The 26,090-nt window shown below is 40.8% G+C and overlaps 1 protein-coding gene across 1 annotated transcript in view; it reads right to left on the bottom strand.

Annotated features, from left to right (window-relative positions):
- The window catches only part of LOC118798558 (mucin-5AC-like), a 44,231-nt gene that overhangs the window by 13,290 nt on the left and 4,851 nt on the right, over positions 1-26,090 (bottom strand). Inside the window, exons 2-17 of the mRNA XM_036557938.1 lie at positions 21,035-21,141; positions 12,233-12,820; positions 10,606-10,671; positions 10,403-10,444; positions 10,197-10,256; positions 8,747-9,955; positions 7,730-8,578; positions 7,481-7,639; positions 4,959-5,009; positions 4,782-4,861; positions 4,531-4,689; positions 4,399-4,436; positions 2,339-2,469; positions 2,053-2,170; positions 1,902-1,966; positions 88-135 (exon numbers count right to left, since the gene is read on the bottom strand). Coding sequence (XP_036413831.1) covers positions 88-135; positions 1,902-1,966; positions 2,053-2,170; positions 2,339-2,469; positions 4,399-4,436; positions 4,531-4,689; positions 4,782-4,861; positions 4,959-5,009; positions 7,481-7,639; positions 7,730-8,578; positions 8,747-9,955; positions 10,197-10,256; positions 10,403-10,444; positions 10,606-10,671; positions 12,233-12,820; positions 21,035-21,140 — 3,769 coding nt within the window. The 5' untranslated portion in view covers position 21,141. The remainder of the gene's footprint in view (positions 1-87; positions 136-1,901; positions 1,967-2,052; positions 2,171-2,338; positions 2,470-4,398; positions 4,437-4,530; positions 4,690-4,781; positions 4,862-4,958; positions 5,010-7,480; positions 7,640-7,729; positions 8,579-8,746; positions 9,956-10,196; positions 10,257-10,402; positions 10,445-10,605; positions 10,672-12,232; positions 12,821-21,034; positions 21,142-26,090) is intronic.

Consider the following 26,090-nt stretch of genomic DNA (forward strand, 5'->3'; position numbering starts at 1 on the left):
GAAAGTGGTGAGAAAGCACAACATAGAGTCAGAATTGCAAACACAAGCTACAAACATGCCAAAGATAACTCCTAAATGTATTCTCACCTGAGTCGCTACAGAATCTGCTACAGCTGCACTGGTTCTGTGTGTTATCTAAGACAGAGAGGACAGGAGTGAACACTGCATGACAGCTCAAGTTGGGGAAAGAGAATCAAACTTACACAACTTTCCGGTTACCCCAAATGTAGTCAATAAGTCAAGACATATTTGGTGCCCAAAGTTTCCTTCATTAATTTTGCACTGGATCTACTAGTCCAAAGCTAATCTAAAGCATATACCTCACTAGTTACAGTTATATGTAAAAGTTTATACACACACTCAAATTATATGTTCATTTCAGAATTGAAAGTAAGTTAAAACATCCTCTAGCAAACTATAAAATGTGTCTGCAAATTTTAGTGTATTTATATATTTTTATATAATTTAGCATACTTTGTATTTTTTTCTAGTTTAACACATAGGAGAAATTGAAAAAACATAAGACATATATGTGCCACTTCCGCACAGGCCACATTTTTGTTTTCCAACATGTTAAATTCAGCAAATAAACAGTAATTGTGCATTTCAATGTGCGGAAGTGTGTTCTCTTTAGAGGATGTGTTAAGTTACTTTCACTTAGAAAAGCAGCAGGACATGGAATTTGACCAGCAGCACCCAAACTTTTGCATACAACTGTAGCACTGTGCAAACTGCAAGCCTAAATGTCAAAAACTCATACAGTCTCGCTTATGAACAGAGCCCTGATGGTGACATACCGTACAAATAATAATAATGCGTGGCCGCGACTTAGTAAATCATGGGAATAAAATAATTAAGTAACTTAGTAAGGCATGAGAAAGAGATTCTTTTTCCTCCGTAACGGCACTTTTTTAATCTTAATCTGACTTTTAGGTTTTAGTTTGATTATTTAACTATACTAATTTAATTTCTAATTTGATTTTTAATGTAATGATTTCCTCTTTTAAATTTGTTTTAATCATGTTTTTAATGTTGTTTTAATGTTTTTCTATTCGCATTTACCTCACTTTTTTAAAACAACTCTGACTCTGAATTTTCTCATTTGTGAAGCACTTTGAATGACAGCAGTGTTTGAAAGGTGCTATATAAATGAATTTGCCTTTCCTTGCCTTGCCTAATGTGTGGCCAAGACGTAGTAAGGCATGGGAATGAGATAATTTAGCCCTGGACACAGCTTATAAAGGTACGATGATCTCGTTCACTCTGCCTTATTAAGTCATGGCCACGCATTAGGATGTCATTCTCACATGTTAATACGCCGTGGCCACGCATTATTTTTATTTATACAGTATTTAGAAAGCAAGGCTCCGTACTTACGTGGTTTCTGATGCTTTATGATACACACTTACCTATAATCTAACCTGGTTATAGATCAGTGTACATGGACAAACGTCACTGTTCAAAATGGTTGCTACTACTGTTTTCAGCAGTGGACCTTTGTTTATTTTTATGGATAACAATATGTCATACAGTGTTAGAAACCACATAAGCAAGTCTATTTGATATTACTTAACAACTTGATGCATATTGATACCAGTATTTAATTATTTAGGCATGCAGTTTGTATGATGGTAATTGGCAAGGTGTAAGCTACCATCACTTTTTAGCTATTTTAACCTCATAGCTCCAGCTTCAGTGCAAAATCAAAGGACATCTCAGTTGACAAACATGTCTTGGCTGACTGATACATTTGGGGCAAGGGGAAAAATGTGTAAACCAGACTTTTTGCCAATCTATCACTTTAACAGCAGTGAGACCACCAATAGTATAAAGTTTAGGCTCACACCTAAAGCTTTGGTAAAGCTTTGGTAAAGGTGCTTGGTCCCATGGTTAATACTCACTGTCACAGGGCTGTGCTTGAGCCTCATTCAGGACACGAGGGGTGAAGCTCTTCTTCTCATATGAGCTGGTGGAGAAAACATTAGGCAGCAGTTAGGTCTCAGTGACGTCTTGCACAAGTAAATGGGAGAACATGAAGAACATATGTCATACCATGTGACGTTGACTGGTTTCTTAGCCTGGCAGACTTCAGAGGAAGGCAAGGAGGAGTTGCAGTACACAAAGCCATCTCCAGGGGGCAACATGTTCTCATCCACGCAGAGGTTTTTTCCTACAGAGACAAATTACTGAGTGCTGCAGCAGTGCATAATCAATGGCCCATTCGACCCAAGCATTATTGTGGGTGATTGGTAGATGATTGATCACCTCTTACTCAGAGCCTCTTCATAAACTGCATGAATAATTTATTAGATTCAAGACCATCTCTGGTCTCACCTACCCACTCTTTCCACCTCCCCCATTAATTTAGCATGTAAAGAAGATTCTCTGCTTCTGTTCTGGAGGAGCTGCCTCATGGAGCATGTGTCTGTGGGCTGGTTTAACTGAATCAGCACAGTGCAGTTAGTCTTCCTGTAATGAAGAGGGAAGCAGAGAGTTAGCTGGTTACTGCTTATGGCTAGTACGATAACTGACCTCTAAAGTTGGTGTCATTCTGTAGTCGCTTTTGTGCCCATGTTAGGAACTTCAGGTCTAAGTAGATTTTCTCCATGAGAAAAATAAATGGGGTTTTAAAAAATCTTGTCGAGTCACATTTCGTCCTGACCCAGAAGGCAAGAGGATGGTGGGCCACTGTTGGCCTGCTGATAAAAAAGCTGTGTTTTTGCTCAGCATTTTCCGGGAGGCCTACTGGTGGTTAAGCAGAGTATTAGACAAAAAGCCACTTTTCATCGCTCGTTTTTCACTTTCAGTCCAGTTCACTTATTTTTCCTTCATTTCTTTCTTTCATTATAATTGTAAATTAGTTCAGTAAATACTTTTAATTTAGCACAGTGTCAGCATCCGATTCATTTTATACTAGACATAGACATTCATTTCAGTTGTTTGTAATATTTGGCTTAGTTTATTCTCCAAAAATAATTTTCCAAAATAAAAGGCTGTGTGAATTGAAAATCTGTTAGAAAACTAGTTGGACCTTGTACGGGTAAGACAATAAAATGGGTGGTCCGGAGGTAGACCAGCAGTGGCATACAGAGGATCCAGTGGCATACAGATAGTGGGGTGCCGACCTTTTCAAGCCACTGGATCCTCGGAATTCCATAACAATTAAGCAGTCGAAATATAAATATTGCTACATTTATGCTACAAGCAAGCTAGCACTGAAAACATCACGTGAAAGTAAGTCTAGTATTAAGCAACACTTTTATACTAGGGTGACCAGACATCCCTGTTTTTGGGGACAGTCCCTGTATTTGGTGGCCTGTCCCTGGCTGGAGCCTTTCCCACGATCAGAAGCTAGCAAGTGTCAATAGCATCCACAACATAACCACAAATATCTTGTCAAGACACAAGGTAACCCAGGGATTAAAAGCAGGGGTGGGGTTATGGGACTTGAATCGTACTACCAGGTGATAGGTGATTTGATTTGTACAGGCATACAATGTTCTTGAATGTTAAAAAAAATAGTGCATAATTTTTTTTTAAACTGCTTCACTTTTTCAGCCATCCATATATGACAAAAGGCATATGTTGATAGCCGCCGTCTGTCTCTGCAGAACTGGAGCTACGTGTGTTTAGGGGTGTGCTTAGGGTCTGGCCATTGGGCTTTAGCAATGGGTCTTTTTTCTGTATTTCATTTTTTCATTGTTATTTAATCTGAATATGAATTACAGGTTTATACAACCTCTGACAAATTACTTACATAGTACCCAATCTTATCTGTCAGCCTTGACTATAGTTTATTATAGTACAAAAATTACCATGGACAAAATACATGACATTGGAACTGTGCTTTCCTTTTTCATTTCATACATAAAAACATTGGATATTTTAATGATATACAGACTGTCCAACTGGAAACGTCCCCGGTATTCATCTCAAATATCTGGTCACTTTATTTTATATATTATCAGCTACTCAGACTGTAGCCTTCTACTGCCAAGACTGCCACATTTGACAAAGCCTGCTGGTTTGCATGGGGTATTTTGGCGAGGTGCCAGTCTTATGATGTCCATTCAGTGCGCTGCAGTTTTAGCTTGCATGTAGCAATAGTCGTACTTCGGATTCTTAATGACTTCGTAACTCTGTGGATCTGGCAACTTTCAAAGGAGAAAAGTTGGTACTGCAAAACATATCAGCTTTGGGACGTTTTTCTTTGCCACTGGGCATGTGAGCACCAATATTCGAAAATGCCATTCATTTGTCTCAAACAGAAAACCAGCTTAGATCTGGAGATCCTAATACAGACATGAAGCCGACTACAGAATGACACACAAGCTCCATCCTCAATATTTCATATGAAATTATTTTTCTACAGTTTTAATGTTTATATTTACGACATACGTGAAATTTTTCTTATCTTCACAGTCCACGCTAATGTCCTGTAATGAAGACAAAACACTTCAAATTACATTTCATTTTAATCACACATTGTAAGATTAAACTTTAAACATGTTCCATGTCAGCAACAGTCACCTGCAGTGCGACTGTGGAGTTTTTCTGGCATGAAGTTGAAGTGCTTGCTGTTCCTGTTGTAATTCCATCTGATATGTTTTTTGAATATGTGGCTAATGTGGTTGATGAGCTTTGCATCAGATCCCCAAGATCACATTCAGACCTGAAAAGTTCTGAAACCTGATAAGAGAGGGATGAAACAGACCGATAGAGTAAAACAAGAGTTTCAACACAAAAGGCTGCTTTGTGAAGAACTATTAATGTGTACTTACCCAGGCCTGGACATCTTGCTCACTCTTAGTGGATCCTTCCACTGCCACCTCAACACTGACAAACATCCAGTAGTATGACGCTACAGAGAGATCGAGAGCAGAGTTTTGAATTTAATGTTGAGGCAAAGAATAAATATGAAGAGCACTATTTTACTAAGATTGGCCTCGTTTGCTTACTTTTGTTGTCGCAGAACTGGGAAAGGTTGCACTGCACCACCACTGTCGAATCTGGAAAGGGTAAGATTGCATTTTTAAAGAGCTTTAAAGGCCTTTGCTGTTTTGATACTTAGGCCCAATCCCATTTCTTATATTCACCCCTACCCCTTGTTTTCGAGTGTCACCTTGCCCCTTGGAACTGAGTAACAAGAGGTAGTGGTTGAAATCTTCCCTCTGAAATGGGACCCTCAAATAAAAAGAACATTACTTCATTAACAGCTACTAGCGCTGCTCTGTAGGCGACACTGCCAGTCTGCAGTGATAGCAGAGGAGGGTAAAGTTCAGCAACCTCACTGCTGGGCTTTAGTTATATTTAGGGCATCATATGCCTTCAAAGAGGTGGGGATACTTATTTATTATCGCCCACCCCTAATTCTTTGGTGATATGAAGCTTAAGTCAGCTATTCGCCAGCTTCTTGTTTGAATTTTCCTGTTCCACCTTAAATGGAGCAGCAGTTACATTCTGCTGCTTCAGGCATCAGTACTGCTGGACTATTTAAGGTGGAAAGGGAAATCTAGCAAGCCATCTACCAAAACATTAGCGTACTATTAGCAATTTTTTATGCTTGTAATGAAGAAAAGGACCATAATACATTACAACATCATTAAACTAAGATAATACAATGGTTATTGTAATTTTTAACTGAGAAAATATTAACATCTGTGCGTTTTTCTGGTCACTCGTGCAGCCATCTTGTCGGTTTTTCTTTTTTTCTCATGACACTCCGTTTGGAGTGTGTCTCTGAAAAACCTCCGTTTGGAGGGCCATGTAGCCCTAACTCTTCGCCCTACCCCTCTATCTCAACAAAAATCGGGACACCTTACCTAGGTGTGAACACCCAGAACGAAGAGCTACGGGCTAGGTGGTAGGGGCGAGGGGTGAAATGGGATTGGGCCTTACTGTTCATTATTGTTGGGTATATGTTAGCTGTTCTCTTATGATTAGATAAAAGGAATTAACTCTGTTTACATTATAATAACAATCTCATGAACTCATAGATTTGCAGATAAGGTCTCTAATCTCTATATATCTGTTTTGAACTTCTTCACATTTTTTGAAATGTATTTTTTCCCTGGGGTCCATTTATGATACTTGTACGGCTTTATGTACCAAATGCAGTCATATAATTCACTATAATGTGACCATTTTTCAACCTCTCTTTTATCCCTTAGAATCAAATCAAACAGGCTGTTTTAGTTATAGTACCTCTTAAACTGATATATGTAAATGATCTCTGTTCAGCTAAACTGCTACAGGCCAAACAGGTAAATGTTTTGGTTTCTGTGACATCAGAAAAACCATGACATCAAAATACTTTTGTAGAAGGTTTTTCCTGTTTATTTATAGATATGTAGATGCATTGGATTCCAACACATCACAAAAAAAGACACTGCTGCATTCATAACTGCGGCTTAATTTCCATATATGGACAAAATGGACTATGGAGTCAGTAACACGTTTTGAAACTTTAACCGTGTTTAAACACTACATACTGTTCTTGTTAAAAAAGTGAGGAATTATTACTTTTCTGTGATATGAGCCCTTTAAAACTATGTATACTGTGTGCAGTCAAAAATGGACAAAAATGATTCTATAGTTTGGTGAGCTAGCCAGGAGTTCAACAACCAACAATGCATTTCTAGTAGGACACTGTAGTGCACGGCAGTATAAAAGTCTAAAGAATGTCACTTCAATGGCTTACACACTTCAAATGTTCGTGTTTCAGTCATAAGTAGCGTCAAACCCAGGCTGAATCCTGAACAACCCCATACTCCCTAAATAGTGTGCTAGCTATGAAAGTGTAGATGTTCTACCCTCTACAACCAAATAGCGCATCATTTGTTGAGCATGGATGTGGCTGAGTCCCAAATGACTATGTCTTAGCAATATTATGCACCGTCGGGCTGCAGGATCCAGTATTTAAACTCCTATGTAGTGCACTTTGTAGGGAGCAGGGAGCCGTTTAAGATTCAAGCCAGTGTGAGAAGAGGGCGCCGCTGGATTGGTGCCAAATAAGACTTGTGGTGGTAATTTGGTGACCAAAAAGTACTTATAAAGCAAAGATTTTTGCATTAAATAGCGCCGTGTTATTATATGTTCATTGTTACACGACAAAAAGTAAAAAAAGTAATAAAATGACCGCAGTATACAGAGACGGGAGACCAAACGTTCTCCTCAATCAGCAGTCCATGGTTGGAACTACATTTCTTGGCGGAACACTTGCTTATGCCGATTATTATTAATAATAACATTTAATTTAATGTTATTAATAATAACATTATTTTCTGAAAAAGTGTGTATCTTATCTTTTATGTTGGCTGCTGCTTTATAAAAGCAATAAGCCACTTGAGGCTGTGCGTTTTTTATCACAAGGAAGGAAGTTTTAGGCACTCCGCTTCACATTGTGCCTAAGAACACCCTTCCTGTTTTTTTCTCTTTGAACTTTAAGACATTGAGAGCATTCAGGTTAACAGTTACATACCTGTGGATAAAGTGTTGAATGCAGTCTGGTTTACGGTGAGAGTGGTGGGGGCTACTGTTATTAGAGAGAGGTAAGATGAGTTCAGTCGAGTAGATGCTGCCGTGGTGGGATGGATTGTGGTGATAACGGTTGATTCCTCATGGCCCCCTGGGCTCGCTGCTGTAGGAGAAAGACATATAAGTGCAAACATGTGGACCACTGAACTTCCAGAAGCAGTGAGGCCTATCTAGCTACTGGGCTGGCCATTACCTGTGGAGCTATAGACTGTATCTGCTGTTTTGGACATGGCTGTGGTTTGCAGGGCGGACATAGTTGTAAGGTAAGTGCTGGGTGCACTGGACGAGGCAGGAAAAAAGGTAGTGGTAGATGTTGTATGTATGATAGTAGTGGTAGCAGCAGCTGTAGTTGTGATATCTGTGGTAATGGGAGAAGATGTAGTAGTAGCACTAGCAGCTGTAGGTGCAGCTGTAGTTGCAGTGGTAGCAGGAGAAGATGCAGTAGTACTGGTAGTAGCAGCTGTAAGTGGACCTGTAGCTGTGGTGGTAGTTGTAGTAGTTGGGTTTGTAAGTGTGATGGTAGCTATTGTAATAGGTGTGGAAGTAATAGTAGTAGTAGTAGCAGGTGTAGGTGGAGCTATGGTTGTAGTCGTAGCTACAGTAGTAGAAGTTGTGGTTGGGCTGGTAGCTATGGTAGTAGGAGTAGATGCAGTAATACTAGGAGTAACAGGTGTAGGTGGAGCAGTTGTGGTGGTAGATATGGTAGAAGGAGCAGTGGTAGTAGTAGTAGTCACAGTTGTAGGTGGAGCTGTGGATGTAGTGGTAGCTACAGTAGTAGAAGTCGTGGTTGGGGTTGTAGCTATGGTAGTGGGAGTAGATGCAGTAATACTAGGAGTAACAGGTGTAGGTGGACTTGTAGTTGTGGTGGTAGATATGGTAGAAGGAGTAGAAGTAGTAGGTGTAGTCGCAGTTGCAGGTGGAGCTGTGGATGTAGTGGTAGCTACAGTAGTAGAAGTTGTGGTTGTGGTTGTAGATATGGTAGTAGGAGTAGATGCAGTAATACTAGGAGTAACAGGTGTAGGTGGAGCAGTTGTGGTTGTAGCTATGGTAGTAGGAGTAGATGCAGTAATACTAGGAGTAACAGGTGTAGGTGGAGCAGTTGTGGGTTGTAGCTATGGTAGTAGGAGTAGATGCAGTAATACTAGGAGTAACAGGTGTAGGTGGACAGTTGTGGTGGTAGCTATGGTAGTAGGAGTAGATGCAGCAGTACTGGAGTAGAGGTGTCGTGGAGCAGTTGTGGTTGTAGATATGGTAGTAGGAGTAGATGCAGTAATACTAGGAGTAACAGGTGTAGGTGGAGCAGTTGTGGTTGTAGCTATGGTAGTAGGAGTAGATGCAGTAATACTAGGAGTAACAGGTGTAGGTGGAGCAGTTGTGGTTGTAGATATGGTAGTAGGAGTAGATGCAGTAATACTAGGAGTAACAGGTGTAGGTGGAGCAGTTGTGGTTGTAGCTATGGTAGTAGGAGTAGATGCAGTAATACTAGGAGTAACAGGTGTAGGTGGAGCAGTTGTGGTTGTAGATATGGTAGTAGGAGTAGATGCAGTAATACTAGGAGTAACAGGTGTAGGTGGAGCAGTTGTGGTTGTAGCTATGGTAGTAGGAGTAGATGCAGTAATACTAGGAGTAACAGGTGTAGGTGGAGCAGTTGTGGTTGTAGCTATGGTAGTAGGAGTAGATGCAGTAATACTAGGAGTAACAGGTGTCGGTGGAGCAGTTGTGGTTGTAGATATGGTAGTAGGAGTAGATGCAGTAATACTAGGAGTAACAGGTGTAGGTGGAGCAGTTGTGGTTGTAGCTATGGTAGTAGGAGTAGATGCAGTAATACTAGGAGTAACAGGTGTAGGTGGACTTGTAGTTGTGGTGGTAGATATGCTAGAAGGGGTAGAAGTAGTAGTAGTAGTAGTAGTTGTAGGTGTACTTCTAAATGTGGTGGTGGCTGTAGTAGTTGGACTTGTTGTGGTGGTTGTCATTGCTGTAGTGGCAACACCAGTAGTGTTTATTGTGGCAGCTATGGTTGTAGGTGTAGATGAAGTAGTGCTAGGAGTAGCAGTTGTAGGCGAAGCTGTAGTTGTGGTAGTAGGTATGGCTGCAGGAGAGGCTGCAAAAGTAGTACCTGTGGTGATCGCAGGAGTAGATGTAGTAGTGCTAGGAGTAACAGTTGTAGGTGTGGTCGTAGTAGTTGTGGTGGTTGCTTTAGCTTCAGCAGTACTATTTGTGGTGGGACCTATCTTAGTAGAAGTAGATGTAGTGGAACTAGTAGCACCAGTTGTAGGTGGCGTAGCAGTGGTAGTAGGACTAGTGGTTGTAGGGTTAGTTGCAACAGTAGTAGCTGTTGTGACAGCTCTGGTAGTAGGTGTAGATGTAGCGGTAGTAGTAGCAGTAGCACTTGTAGGTGGAGTAGTAGCTGTAGTATCTGCTAATGATTAAAAGCAAAGATTGTGTTAATAGATACAAAATCATAGTCATAGCCTTAGCTGTCAGGCTAACTACAAAATGTTAAAGAGACTGTATGGATGTTACATGAAGTGTGAGACAATCATTTGCCTGCACATCCACCCCCACCACACACACCCACACACACACACACTCACACAAACACCAACGCAAATGTCAAGCCTGCCAGCAGCACAGTACAATGGCTCCCATTGCTCACTGACCTTGCTGTGGAGGTGAACTCACTGTAGTAGAGATCAGGGCCAGTGTGGAGAGAAATGGAGCTGAGAGAAAAGGACAGGGGCATAAGAAGAGAAACATAGAGAGGTGAACGTACATGAATAGACATCAAACACAGAGCGAGTGATGTCCTATCTAATGGAAAAAGTTTGATTCTATAAAATGTTGTCACAGTAGTTTATACACTTACCTGCAGTGGAGAGGAATTCTCGTGCATTTGTAGAGGTCGTGACTGTAAATGAATTACAGACCCAATTTTAGTGAAACTGAACATTACAAGCATTTCCCTGAGATGAGTATTTCAAAGCTCACAGCAGAAAAACACAGAACAGTTCTACACTAAATTAACACGTTAATAAACGTGTTAGTAAAATGAGACAACTGTGCACTCACCCTGTGTAATTTGTGTTTCGCTGTTTTGTCGTTTGACCCGTACACGGCCTAAATGATTGAGCATGCCTACAGGAAAGTCATGCACAAAGATAAAGAACCAAGAGCAGATCTCACTACTATGACTGACAATTAGGGGTGCACGGATTATGAATTTATATGCCAGATTCTGATACAATTATAGTGAAATTTGCTGATGATTGGTCTTTGTGAGGTAAATTAACATACTGATATAAAATGTTTTGGCTGCTAAGCATTTCTGAAGGGTAACACACGCAAGACGCAGATGTTGTGGCTCCCAAGGTGGTTTGATTTTTGTTGGAAGGACAAAATGGCTCTTCTTAACATTTGGACCCCCGACCCCTGGCCTAGTCATATCGTAACTTATTTCACCTTGTACCTTTTAAGCTCCAAAACAGTGAATTTTAGAAGAGGTAGTTAACTGATAGCAATCGTGATAAATAAGTTATTCAAGCCAAAAGGTACAAACTATTTATGCTTTTTGTCAGATTTTTAGTGATTTTTAGTGAGGTATGCTTTTGTAACTTTAATTTGACTATTAGTTTGGGGTTTTCAGTTCTTGCCCCATGCAAACAGATAAGATCCTGGTCTTGTATAACTAGAAACAACTGCCAAGATGGGCGTAGAGTGAACAGACCTTCCTATGAGGACTTTTGTTGTAGTTGTTACAATCTATACAGCCTATAAAGTATTATTTGATAAGTGATGATATGGTCTGCAGTAGCCTAAAACATGCAGTCAGACTGGTACTGTTGTGTGGTGTGTGTAGCTAATAGCCAATACTGAGCGACTGCCATGCTGGTTTTTTCTAGCTTATTTCCTGGTTCTTACAACAAGCCCCACCTATTGGTGAGCTCCCACCAATCAGTGAGCCCCTCTAAAATATAAATGGGTGGAATGTGTTTATTTGTCTGTTCAGACATGGAATAGAAATTTGACATGTCATAATTTTGAAATACCGGCATCATTTTTAAATATGGTGGTATTACTGTAATACTGCCCAACTCTATGCAGCATACTGGCTCACATTATTTTACGTCATAAAATTGAACCACAGATCAGCCGAAATTCAAATAATAAAAATAAATTCATGTGTTTGAGGGAATATTAGCTGATTTTGAGTCTCGCTGTTTCCAATCGTGCACCCCTACTGACAGAGTTTGTACGTTCATTCTATAAAGTGGATGAAAGCTTTAAAGTGGAAAAAAAAACAGAACCACAATGCATCACACAACAAATAAGCCAACACCCACTTCATGCATCATACAGTATCCATATTCACAACATGCAAATAATGCATAGTCTGGCTTCATGCAAAATGCTACAGAAAGTGGTGACATCATGAGGTTTATATGGTTTACATAGTGTCTGAATCAGTTCTTCCTTTAGTTGAGGAAGAAAACTGAAAGCATGCACGCACAGAGTAAAGGGAGAGTGGGTGAAAGAGAACGCATGCATGACTCTATATGCTGGAGGCTAAGTGAGCCACCCAGACTAACACTGCTGTATGCACTATAATTGCTCACATTATCTCTGCTATTTTAAGCCAGACCCACTGTCAGCTAACTGCGCTTGGCGCTAGGCCCGTTTCCACGGTGACTGCACTCACCACACTGCAGCGCATCGTCCCGGACCCTGGCCTGGGGACGGGTGATGCCCCACATACGAGAGTCCCAGCCCACGACTGTGCCATCCTCACAGGGCCCGTGCTGCAACACGTCGTTCCAAACACGAAACAAGTAGAGCTCCAGAGTGGCCAGAGTGACCCCAGGGGAGGCATCCCGCAGCTGGCAGCCCAGTAGAAGGGTCCCCGTGGGTGGGATTCCCCGAGCAATAACCGTGCGCTGTTGAGGGTCCGGGTTACCGCTGACCTCCAGGCTGAAGCTGTCTCGCATAGCATCTCGCCGCAGGCACAGCCGGTACCAGCGGCCCAGCTCCAGCTGCACAGGGAATCGGTGCCGTACACCCAAAAGCCAGGCGTAGAGGGCGTTGTCGTCACCCTGCAGGGCCAGGTCGTAGTATGGTGGGCGGGGAGATGTGTAGCTAAAGGCTGTCCACTCACCCGGGGTCATCACACGCACATCCACGCACACTGTTATCTGGAACAGCAGTGGCATGGCCCAGTGGTCCTGCAGTGTCCAGTAGTCAGAGCAGCCCTGCAGGACAGCCTTAGAGTCACTCATGAAGTAGCCGCCCGCTGGGGAGAGAGAAAACCCTTTGGCAATGTTGTACTTAATACAGTCACGGCATTAACACTGGACTGAACTGAACAGAAAGAAATGAATATAAAATAATATAATTAATATAAATATTAAACCAAAGTGGCGGCAGATTTGTATTATATGGTGTCACTTATGTCTACATTTTAAATATTTTGACATTTTAGATGCGTCAAGACTGATAAACAGAGCTAGAGATAATCTGTATAGCATCAGGAATAAAATGACAATGAAATTAATATCAAGTCTTGCAGTGCAAAAATGTCAAGGTAGATAATTATGAAATATGTTGTAAACAGACAATCAGTATGTAAATTATCGTTTACAATGTCTTGTAGTTCCCAAAATGCTTGAAACATTGAATATCTTCTGGTGTGTAGTTCATAATATTCCATTTTTTGGGTTTCATTTAAGTTACTATTTAACACAACAAAATGAAAAATATTACTATTACAATGCATTGTAAGTTATTAAAATGACTTGCAAGATAGAGAAGATGCAACGTTTGAACTGTAAGAAAGGTAGCCCATGTTCCTTGATGTCAAATGCTGCTGTAAGGACTTACATTGGAACGCTGATATGTTCTTTAAGCTGTCATTGTTTTCTTCCTGTATCAGGTTAGCAAGAGTCATGATTCATTGTGAGAGCTGCACCCTGCACATTAACCATTTACCTCATGCATGTCTCTTTGCATTCCGTCACCAGTTGCACCACAATATGCTGAAAATGTCAACCAGCCCTTTTCCCAGAGACAGAGGACCAAGAATAGCCACGGCCTCCTCCTATCTGTCCAACACTCAGCCCAGCTACACAGCAGCAGTGCTGCGGGCCTGCAGCCACTCCACTTAGCATCTGCTTAGCATCTTTTTTCTGCTAGCAAGGCCGCTAACAGGTTGCCTCACCACAGACCACTGAAAGCATTTTCTGTAATCCAGCAGAATTGAGTAGAGGAGCCAAAACCTATACTTAAGTAAAAGTAGCATTATTTCAATGAAATAATACCTTGTGAAAAATATAGAATATATATATATAATAATATATATAGAAGCGCATCCACCGTCTATCAGCACAGGAACTTAAGTTTATTAAGCTCTATTCCTCTCTTTTTGAGATCCCTTTGGTCTAAATCTAATGCTAAAGCTCAAAAGTGAGAGATGTGACCAACAGCAAAGCAGCATGGGTGCTGATCCAATGCAAGAGAACGGAAATAAACCTATAAAAAATGAATTAAGAAGTAAATATGAATAACTAAAATGGAACTTGCTTCAGCGTCTGCCCAAAAGGCTTCGCATCTTTCCTGTGCTAGCAAGGCCGCTAACAGGTTGCCTCACCACGGAACACGAAAGCATTTTCTGTCATCCACCAGAAGTGGGTAGAGGAACCAAAACCTATACTTAAGTAAAAGTAGCATTATTTCAATTAAATAATACCTCATAAAATACAAAACTGCAAAAGAACTTACTAGTGCGTCCACCATCTATCAGCAAAGAAACTTAAGTTTGTTAAGCTCTAATCCTCTCTTTTTAAGATCATTTCAGTCTAAATCTAATGCTAAAGCTCAAAGGTGAGAGGTGTGATTAACAGCAAAGCAGCACAGGGGCTGAACCAACACAAGAGAATGGAATTAAACCTATAAAATGAAGTAAAAACTAAATTTGAATAATTAAAATGGAGCTAGCTTTAGCATCTGCCCCAATGGGTTTTATCAAAAGTGTGTTTTGGGTTCACTAAGAACAGTGTGGTCACTTTACGCTAGAGATGTAGTGAATTAGGTTGAAAAACATGAGATTATTCAGACTGTGTTGTACAGACAAAGTGTATACCCCTTCACTGTAATATAGACTGCAAGAGCAGCCGCGGCCTGTTTCATCTGTAAATTTATGGGAAACCACATCAGCCAGTTTGAACGACATTCTTATCAAATTCTCTGTAGCTCTGCTTGCGCAGTTAGCTTATGTCTGTGTTGTTTCATAACCATGTGTGATACCTTGCCAAATCCAAAACAGGCCAGCCCAGATTTGGCCTCTGCATGCGCATACTGTAACTCAGCCATGACTGACAGGCTGAAGTGGCAGCAGATGAGCGCAAAACTGCTTGCATGTATGTGTATAAGTGTTCTGTTTGTGCAAGACTTCTGGAATGCTCCCGCAGGTAAGGCCTACACCTGCCGTCTCTAGCGTCATGGGACAATACGAAAACAGGTGCAAATGTCCCCCCGAGAGCACTTACATTCTTTCTGAAAATGAGAAATGTTTGGGATTTTGGCCCAAAGCTAGGCAACAACATTTCATCACAATGCATTTTTTCATTAGAATTACATATTACTAATTATCGATATATATTGTGTGCATATACACATCAGTGGTGACGGTCGGTTTGATAGCCATTGTCAGCAAACTCTACATTATCTTTTATTTATGAAAACTGAACTGATACCACTGTGCAGAAAAAGACTGTTTTCATTGTAAAAACATTTTCAAGTTCCAAGTTGCTTTCCTCAAACTGAAAGCTAAATATGCTGACTATCATGCTGGTTTGTGCTGTTACTGGTGAATGGCTAGACTCAGTGCAGCATGCAAGATCTTAATGACCACAAGTGCAAGGGAACCCATTCGACTGAATAATAAAACTGACAATGTAATTGGTTTACCTCCTCTTTGCTTAATCTAAATCAATGTATTGCTCTAATGTAGCTTAATGACTGAAGTATATTATTAAATCACTGTAGCCAATCACACAATACTATCAACACTAGGAGGGTGAAGGCTAAAACAGGCTTCCTCCGAGACCTGTGAAGCTCCACCGCATCTGGTCGAACTGCCGGTCACGCAACGTCATTGGACAGCTGAACGCGCTCGGAGGAAAGCGCCAACCGCCAGATCTGTTACGTCATCTAACAGACGCCTGCGCTGACTAGCATCGCGTTAAGTGATGGGGGGAGAAGGAGGGGCCACCCTACCCACCCAGAGAGAGCGAGGCCAATTGTGCTCTCTTGGACTCCCGGCTACGGATGGCTGTAGCATCACCAGGGATCGAACTTGTGATCTCCTGATGATAGGGCCAATGCTTTAGTTGCGCCACTCGGGAGCATATTTTAGAAAAATAATTTGATAATGATAAACGTGAGAAGAGGAAAGTCAATGATTACAGAACAGTAAATAAGCGCTGCAAATAATTTGATGTATGAAGACAGGTCAGTGCTTCATTTCTGGATTTCTGGCAGATTTCTGTGAAAACAACACGCCAAATGTGGACGTTTTGGAGCATAGATAATACTTAATGACAAGAGGGTATCAATGATGTGAGAGATTTTATGGAAAAGTCACTCTTAGAAATGTGTCATCACTAACACAGGTTATTGTGTTACAGCCTTATGTGACCATCATCTTAAGGTCCCCAACATTCTTTAACAAGATTTCAAAAAGTGAGGTGGAACATGTCCTGCCCGCCCCCACCTTATTTTACACCAGTGAATGGTTCAGTAAAGACATTAGGGGCCCAGCGGGCACGCCTCCACACCCTGCCAGAAGTAACACCACTGGCTAGGCTTCCTCCCCATCTCACGAGTAAAAAAGTGAACATGGCGTCTACAGGACTGGAGTTGTAATTGTTCAAAGTTCTGGTCTTTGTTGCTATACTGGATTGTGGGACAGAATCCCTTAAATCTTTCAATTTCAGTACTTATCATGTTATCGCCTAGACCTACTTGGACAAGACTTGTGTAATTGTGTAATTATAGAGACCAGGCATTTGCCCACGCAATCACCCACACACATACATTCTTGCTCACTCACTTCCTCTGTCTCTTTCTCTCACCACCTTGAAAAAAGCACTACCTCTCACTTCTCACTCACACATACAATGACACAGCCTCTCCTCTTTAATTGTAACCCTGTCTGTCTGTCCTTTCAGCTGCAGTCAGGGTGGTGTTGGTGGCTCCCTGGAGGGATGAGGGGCTAAATGGTCTAATTCTCCTTGGCTGACCACAGCAGCCCACACACTCGCCTCTGCTAATTAATCTGAGATTAAAGCAGGGAAATGTCATAACGCTGTGGGCATGCTGGACTTAGCCACCACGCTCACCGAGGATCAAAAGACTCTCTAGCTCAGCCTTTGTCCTGTGCCAGGAAAATCTCTCTCTCTCTCTCTCTCTCTCTCTCTCTCCCTCCACAGATGCCACAAACACACCTGACCGACAGTATCTCAATTCATCTGGCCATTCCCCTGAATAGAATTATGAATCAGATGAATCAGAGGAATTGTGAGCTAAATCTAGAGTTAGCGGTCTTCCTTGTGAAAATACCAAACTGATTACAGGCTGTTTATTCTAGAGAATATGTTGGCTATCTTGAAAGCTGCACTGGGTCAGGGGAGGCTTGCTCCTCAGACTTCACAGAAGCCCCAATCAAGAACAGCCAAAACATCACATGCCCTCAGGATTAGCTTTGAGCATACTAACAGGGAATCTGCATTACATGATCTGATCTTCCAGGGTGCAATAAATGTGTCTTCCTCTATCATGCAGTGCTACCAAGCTGGCAGGGTGAAGACTAGCATGAGACAAATGGAGCAGCCACCATATCTTTTCAAAGTGATGCTGATGCAACGCCACTGGACAGCTCAACACGCTTGGAGGACACAAACAGACTCTAACAGGCAATCATCAGCTAACACACGCTCCCGCCGGCTAGCGCTGCGCTAAGTGATGTGGGAGATGGAGGGCCACCTTACCCACGCAGAGAGAACAAGGCCAACTATGCTGTCTTGGAATGCCAGCCACATATGTCTGCGGCATCAGAAGGAACGAATTTGTGATCTCCTGATGACAGGTAATTATTTTCAAGAAAATATCATTTAAAACCTTTTAATCTTTTAATATGATTCTGACAGCATCAATTTTCTGAACAAATACAGTCGATTATGAATTATTGGAATTGAGTATGAAAAAACGTTGAAAGTCTTTCCCCGATTCGCCCCGTGGTCTGTTCCGAGGGTCTCTTATTTAGCATCTGTCATGAAATCTGCAATCAGTGTTCAAAACTAGGCATCTGGATACATCCTATCTGAGTAAAGTGGGTGGGGCTTATGCTATACATAAAGGGTGTCAAACTCAACCACCAAAAGGGCCATATTAAAAAATTTCAGCAAATCTGTGGGCCAGCTGTGTTTTTATTTCAGTTTTACTTAACATTTTGCAATGACCCGACCGGCCATTGTTTATTCAAAATATGCCAAAACTGCGACAGCAAAATAGGCACTGAACACTTATTCAAAAATAATTCCAAATGAAAATAAATTGTTTTAGGTTTTTTTAAACTGCCTATTTGCTTGAACTAGACACCAGGCATCTTTTCTTTTTGTGTAACCACTGGCCCATAGATGGCCCATGCTGTTGGGGGAAGGGGGTCAGAACACGCACTATAATGCAGTGCATACTGGGGACTAATTCTGTGGGCCAAACAGGACTGTGTCTCGTGCCTGACGTGGCTGGCAGGCCTTGTGTTTGACAGATGGGCTTTACGTTCACCCATGCTCTTTTTGCCTGAAGTAACCAAGGTTGTGTGGCAGGCATTCAAAAAGTTCAAAAGGTTCTGCAAAATCAATACAATTTTAACATATAAAATATCAAAAATTGAATCAAATCTTGACCTCAGAATCATCTAACTTGAAAATATGTGTATTGTTACACCACTACTGGTTGCTACCCACCACTAACATTATGGTCAAGATAATTATAGAGGCAAGAACGGATCAAGACAGACATTGGGAGACACTGAGTCTGAGTCAAGGCCTAGGCTTTGTAGTAGCCAAGTCTGAGCTAAGACTGAGACTATTCATTTGTTGTCTCAAGATCACCCACCACCGTGACCTAGGTGTAGGAAAACTAGCCTGCAGTGATCCTTGATTGTGGCCTTTGAGCCCTTCGCATTCTGCTGTCCCCACTTTCCTCTTCCAACCCTTTACCTCTCGCTAATGTACAGAGTCTATTCACTCCTGCACTTTCTCTCATTCAATTTACAGCTTAAAGGTGCTTTATTGACTTGCATGGAGAGTGCTGCCAGAGCAATTAAGCCAATGCTTCTTTAGTGGGATTAGCACATCACACGGAGCATTAGTGTTTGTCTCCAGGTACGCTTCTGAGCCAAACTCCAGCTCGCTGAGCTCTGGCCTTCAATCTGGCTTTCTACTCTTTATCCATCTCCTCTTTACACCACACTGCCATTCATTCGAAGCACTGTGGAAAGCTGAGACCTATTAAAGAGCAAAGATTTTTCAGAGGCCTTGTCGCTATGGAAACAAATCACACCTGAGTCCGTGTCTTGGTCTTAGATGTTTTAAATATAATGGCCCTGATCTAGTTAATGAATCATCACGCCTAAATCAAATGAAGTCTTATTTATATTTAGCCCATCAGGGCACATCGGCCGTCCTGTCAGTAATGAAGAAAATGTAATCATTTAGGGCTTTAGTGCAGATGCTTTTTCCTTCTATTACATTTTTGGTAAGTATTAAAGGGTCTATATCATAGAAAACCACATTATCTTTGCTTTTTTGAAATGACTTTAATGTAGTATGTATGTTTACATGCACTCAATAATTAGATCATTGGATTTCTGCAGTTATCTGTTTATTCAAATGGTAAACAGCATACTCTAATTTCTTAGATTGGAGTAAGGTCTAGAAATCCGATTAACAAATCCAATAAAGAGAGCTGGACTTTAGCTCAGTAATCAGATTTCTCAGTGCATGTAAACTCTTACTCTGATTTCTTTCAGATTTCTCAGTCTGTGCATGTGTGAAAACAGACCGCGGCACCGGAAATAAGCAAGCAGTATTTATCACAGCAAAACACTTTTGGAGTGACGCTGAAACCAACTAGGTCCTTGATGAAATTAAGGATTTAAATTTTCAGTTCATATTTGCAGGTAAAGTGGTGTAATGTTTTTTTTTAAAAAAAAAGCCACATGAAGTTTTACCTTATGTTTACGTCACGTCTTCTTCTGTGAGTTTATTGACCGGTTTCAAAGCAAAAATCCAATTAATCATGTAGACCTGGAGTTTCCTCATTATCTGATTACTCAAGCGCATATACATGTTGATCGGATTACTGACAAAATCTGATTTTCTGCAGTTAGCAGTATTAAGTGCATGTAAACACACTCATTTATGGAGGAGAGATCCATGCATAAAAACTCAAAAGGCAGATTTCGACTAGTAAACAAAATGGCAATATTTGCGTTGTAGATGTCACAAACCCTGGTTCCTTTCACCACTGTAAAGAAATACTCGTCGGTAAGGTTCTCTATAAGGCACCTTTTCACATGAAACCACTCTGAATGACTTTGTTACACGTCAATGTAAGAATTAAGCAGATGTTTTGAAGAATTTCCCTTAACCTGCAAACAGGACTACTGTGAATTCACTGATTTTGTGATTTCACCAAAACTCATATATTCAGATTATAGCAGTTTAGCCCCACCCATTCATAGTGAAGTAGTAGTGCAGTTGAATGTTTTAGCATAGACTGCTTCTTCTATTAGGGCAGCTAGTCAGAACAGACATTGTTTCATATATCAGCCTCAAAGACACAGTAAATAGCCTGTTTAATTCTAAGCGATGGGGAAAGGTATGAAAATGGTAATTTAAAAAATAATTAAGACTGTTTGTAAAGGTTTTAATACATTAAACATTATTAGGGGACCTCAGAGGATAAAAAGAGACGATATGGGACCCATAGTTTTTGAAATTCACTGATATACTATTGAGCAGATAACAGGTTCTGATTGAGGATCTGATAACGTTCCGTGTTAGAACATCCAGGATATATACTAGAATAGAAAGAAAGAGGTGTGTAACTTTTTAATGCCACTGTGTATTCTACACATGTGCTGCTATACGTTACTTCAAAACTGAAAACGAAGTGTTCAGGTTATGTGTTTTGATCTCGTTTTGATCTTGTTCATTGAACTTGACTCCAATGGATCTCAGTTATGAGAGACACAAGTTGAGAACTATCCAGGGTGGACAGATGGACAATTTCTAGGCAAACATAATTTCCCCCTTAATTTCTGTATCCTGTTGAAAGCTATTTTCCACTGTGCCTTCAGCTCTGTGGCTTTGCTGGTCGCGTAGTCACCAACATGTACATTTGCATGTCTCACCACATTGACTCTACAACTTTGTGCTCATACCTTGAGGAACAAGAGGTAGGAACATCCATAAGTAGAGAGCATGTAGGAAGTGATGTTTGGACTTCCTCTCTCGCTCAGCCAGGTGGTCCCTGTGTTTTCGAGGCATCCTTCTGAAAGAGAGCAAAGTAAATCTTACTTTTGCAGTTATTTGTAATTCTAAATTGGGGCTGGATATAGGGATGTGCATTTCGACCAATTTTGTCACTCAAGTATCTAAACTAAAATCAACATTGACCTATTTTTAGCTTGATTAGTTGCATAATTTAGTTGACTTTGTTGCTCATCACATTAAGCACAATACATATTATTATACAATTTAAGAGAAAAGTCTATCTTTGATCAAAGTATAGTTACTTTTGCTCACCTCTAAATCGTCTTATGATTACATCACCGTGCAGAAGTGTGCAAGGAAAAATAATATGAACCAATAATGTTTAATAATGGAAGTCAAGGCAAGATCTAGAAAATCACCAAACTCATTAAATAAAAATACAAAAGCTCTTGAGACACAACCAAGGGTATCATCACTCATCATCATCACTTTTATATTTATATATATATATATATATATATATAAAACAACACAGAACACACACTCACACACACACAGCTCCCACAGCTAGGGGGAATTCCACTGACCATGGTATAGAGTCATTTGCTAGCCTGGAATGGGTCCTTAGCTACGGGGGAAAGTCTCACACCACGGTGCATCACAGAGGAGGCCAGCCCAGGAAGCCTCGAAAGCCAAAAATGTCCATAGCCACAATAGGTGTAGCATTTTCCTGCAGCCACTAACCAGTCCAGGCAGCCTCATAGCTGCAATGCAGCATCACCCAAGTGGCCAGCCCAGGCAGCAACGTAGCTACGATGTAGCGTTGTTTTGGCAGCCAGCCCGAGAGGCATTGTAGCTGCGGCGTAGCGCTGCTCATACAGCTGAACACTACCAATCCAAGGTTCAGAAAGCCTCATACCGACAATACAGCATCACTCAAGCGGACGGTCCAGGCTGCATCATAAGTGTGATGTAGCGTCACCCAATCAGCCAGCCCAAGAAGCCTCTGAGCCACGGATGGCAAATCGCTCTAGGCCGCGATCTCGGTGGATATGATGGCAAACTCCTCAACCAAATGAAAAACCCGATATAAAGCAGCAGCCATATTGTGCCAGCGTACAATAGAGCACACACACGCACACAGCACACAGGTATGTTTGGAGAACAAACTGAACAGCATTTGATGAAAAGAACACCTTGTCGACTGTTATGCTTTGAGGTTATGTGGGAGCCAGAGACTCAGGAAACACAGCACAAGTACATGGAAGAATGGATTCTAATAAATATCAGCAAATTCTGGGAGCAAATGTGATACAGTCAGGAAACTGAGGCAGACAAGAGGCAGGCTTCTACAACAGGATAGTGATAAAACATCTCAAAATCCCCCAGAAACTGCTTCAACAAATGCAAGCTGAAGCTTTGGAATGGCCCTCACAGTCCCCTGACCTGAACATCATTGAAAATTTGTGGGATGATCTTAAACATGCAGTGCATGCAAGACGGTTCAAGAACATTGCAGAACTAAAAGCGTTCTGCAAGTAAGAGTGGGCGAAAATTGTTTGCAAACAAGTGTCGGCTACAAAAAGTGTTTTCAAGCTTATTTTGGTTCCCTAAAGAACTAGAATGCTTACTGTAAATTAGCTGTTTTTTGTTTTATAGTATTTCCATATAATGTAAAGGTTCTATAATAATTAAAGTTTTTTTTTCTCAGAACTGTATGTTCAAGCCATGAGCCTTTATTTTGAATAGTGCACAAGCCTTTAAATCGGGTCCACTGGTCTTGCTTGAAAGAGGCATCTCTGGGGACATCGGAGTGAAATCTTATGGTTGCTTGGGTGAACTGCCATTTTGTATAAAGGTGCAGTTCTGTACCATGTTTGAAAAAAGCACTCTGTAGTGTGACAAACATCTCCCAGAAATGGCCAGAAGCACTTTCCATCACGATGCCGTCCTGTATTGGAGGTACTGCTTTCATTCTCTTGTTTCTTTTTGTTCTCTCAGGGCTTTAGGTATTTGCTATGAATGCCTCTGGACAATGCTCTGTGACAGAGGATTAAGTGACAAGTTTTACTTTTGTTACATTTTTAATGGAACAGGTATCAAGAGTCAGTCTTTGTCACAAATATATTAGCCATCTAGTTTTACAGGAAGTTACTTTAGGGAAGTGCAATACCTTGTGATACAAATATCTTATGTAACGCGATCAGGTGCAAAATGCTAACGTAGCCAGGGGAATAAACAAATATGTGGTCAGAGCTTTGCTATACTAATCAAGTTGCACATGGCCTTCACTTTGTTGGCCATTTGTGGTGCAGTTGGGTGCACGTGGCCTTTGGTTGCTAAGTTAATATGACAGCAGGATGAAGAGACTTTCAATGTATACATTCTAAAATATATACTACTGTGCAAAAGTCAGACACTTCAAAACATCTATTAGGTAAAGTTGTTCATTGTTCATGTCAAAAGAAAATGAGTGAAAAAAACAGGCGTTTCCAAAACTGAAGTTCAAAAAATGAATAAAAGTTCAAGAAAAAATGGACCTCATAACAACCATCTGCAACACCTGGTAGCCCACCAAAACTGCCCCCATCAGATAAACAGTACTTTCATCTTTGAGAGAGAGGAGAAAATCAAGCGGCTTCAGATCTGAAAACATCCACAGGTGTTTCTGTCCATTCTTCCACTGTGAGAAGACGACTCAGCGCTATGGGTCTGAAAGGATGTGCAGCTGTTAAGAAGCCCTTGAACAACGGACTGACCACTCTATGGTCAAGCCTCTACAGAATTTAATATGAAGCAGAAAATGCAACCAACTTCTAAGACTGAACTTTGGAGATGTGGAAAAATATCCCTACAGATTAACAGAAAGCAAGTCCGAAAAGAATGGAAGCTGTAATATTGTGAAGGGTGGACTCTCTAAATAGCATAATTTTATATTATATAACATTATATTTAATTGTTGAGGCTTCTGTAATTCTGTTTTCCTGTTTTTCTTTTTACAGCTGCTGAAAAATTAGTTACTTATTGGCTGTTTTATACTGGAAATAAAATAAATGAAGGTTGCCAGTTCTGTGACTATTGCACAGTACTGTATATGGCAACTTTTAAGCACACAAAGTGCACCTTGGCACCTCAGTCTCAGAACACAAACATGAAAAGAAATGAATAAAGGCTGACAGTTTGTTACAGCATATGAAAGGAGCAATTCACTGTCGTATGACTAAAGAATGACTTCTCTTAGCCTAACAGCCCAATAAACAAACAATTACTTACTGTGTTTTGAGTCATTTAATGCAGCTAAATTCATCACTGTGTCTAAATCAAGCCAATTTTTTTTTCACTGCATCAGGGCATGATACCCACCGTCAAAAATGAAGAAAATGTCACTTGATCATATTGCATCTTCTAAACTTTTAAAATGTTTTCGCATAATTCAGGAATTGAGATGTTAACAAAATCATTCAGACAGGTCTGATGTGGAACGATGTGTTGTGGAGAAGCTAACTTACTGACTCAAGCGGTCGTGATGTCTACAATGAAAATATAGCCACTTTATTTATTATCCGAAAGAAACAGTGAACCTATCCATGTTGTTTGAGCTTATATAGGCAATGGTGATGATGATAAAACAGCGGTAAATCTGAAAAAATGTTTATTTCTGCGATATTTTGCCTTACAACACCCTGCAGGTCCCTCTCCACCATGCATATGTTAAAATATACCATATTACCATAAAAACTACTACAAAATAATGTCTTGGGCATCCAACCACGTAAAAGTAACCATTTCATGTAATAGCTTTCTGCGAGGGAGCTTTCAGAGGCACAAACGCTTTGAATGTCTGGTTTCTATCGTCACAACTCAGTGGCACCCCCAGACATTTTTCATAAGGGTGGCCAGAAAATCTTGGGGTGGCCACTGAAATTCTCGGGGTGGCCCACCAAAACCAAAAGCCATAAATGAATTTCAGGAATTCTACTATGCTGTTGTAGGATGTAGGCTAGTTAAAAACTATGCCAATCCAAGAATTGTGGAATTACATACTGATATACTTTGGTTCCTTATTGTACAGTTAATGTTACTAATTGTCTGATATGCATTAGGGCTGTCTAAACTGGCCAAAAATGATGTTCAATTGATGTTCCTTTTGAAAAACACGTATGCTAGAACCATTCAGATATTTATTTTTGTGCATTATGTCCACAAGAGGGCAAAACAAACATAAAAGGAGTGTTGCATCAGATTCAGTTCCCCCTCAAATTTACATTCCCCTTCACGAATCAAGTCCCCAGGAGTGTGTATTCTGAGAAAAAATCAGCACCAAACAACACTGCAACTACAGAAAGTAAAAACGGTTCAAGAAAGGTTTAAGTCTTCGCTTTGCCGCTGACTGGATTATTAAATTGAGGCGTAAGACTTTTTCACCCATTTCGCTCTCCTTTGTTTCAGTGCCGCGTGTGCCTGTGACCAAGATTAATCAGAGGGAATGTTAATTTGAGGAAGAACTGAATTGGAGGCCTTTGGGTGCATATTTTTCGAGATGTGCCCTCAGGTTGCCAGTGCTGGAATGGTAGGCTAACTGTAGCTTACATAGCTTACATACAACTTTATCTCACGGTTCCACAATTTTGCCGTCTACTGATCTTTAAGTTCTGCTCTGAAGTATTTCCAAAAGGGGACTTGTAGATCCCTCGGAGTGCAGATCACTCTCTCTGCGTCAGAGTTGGGTTCTGAACTCTCCTCCATCATTACCACATGGTTGCTGTTGAATTATTCACTGTATTTCATGATATTTCAATCATGAAAGTGATGTTGTGTGGCTTCTGTCCGTCATGCAGTGCATTCAGTGCAGTAGCCCAGGCACATATGAGAACTCGTGAGGCAGACAGCTGCTTTTTTTTTAACTGAATATTAATTTTCACAATCGAATGTCTGCTTTTTTTTACAATTCCATACAACTGAATTTAGAATATTCGTTGACAGCCCGGCTTCCTAATATATCAG

This window comes from Colossoma macropomum, unplaced genomic scaffold (assembly GCF_904425465.1).
Source record: "Colossoma macropomum unplaced genomic scaffold, Colossoma_macropomum, whole genome shotgun sequence".
Taxonomy (NCBI): Eukaryota; Metazoa; Chordata; class Actinopteri; order Characiformes; family Serrasalmidae; genus Colossoma; species Colossoma macropomum.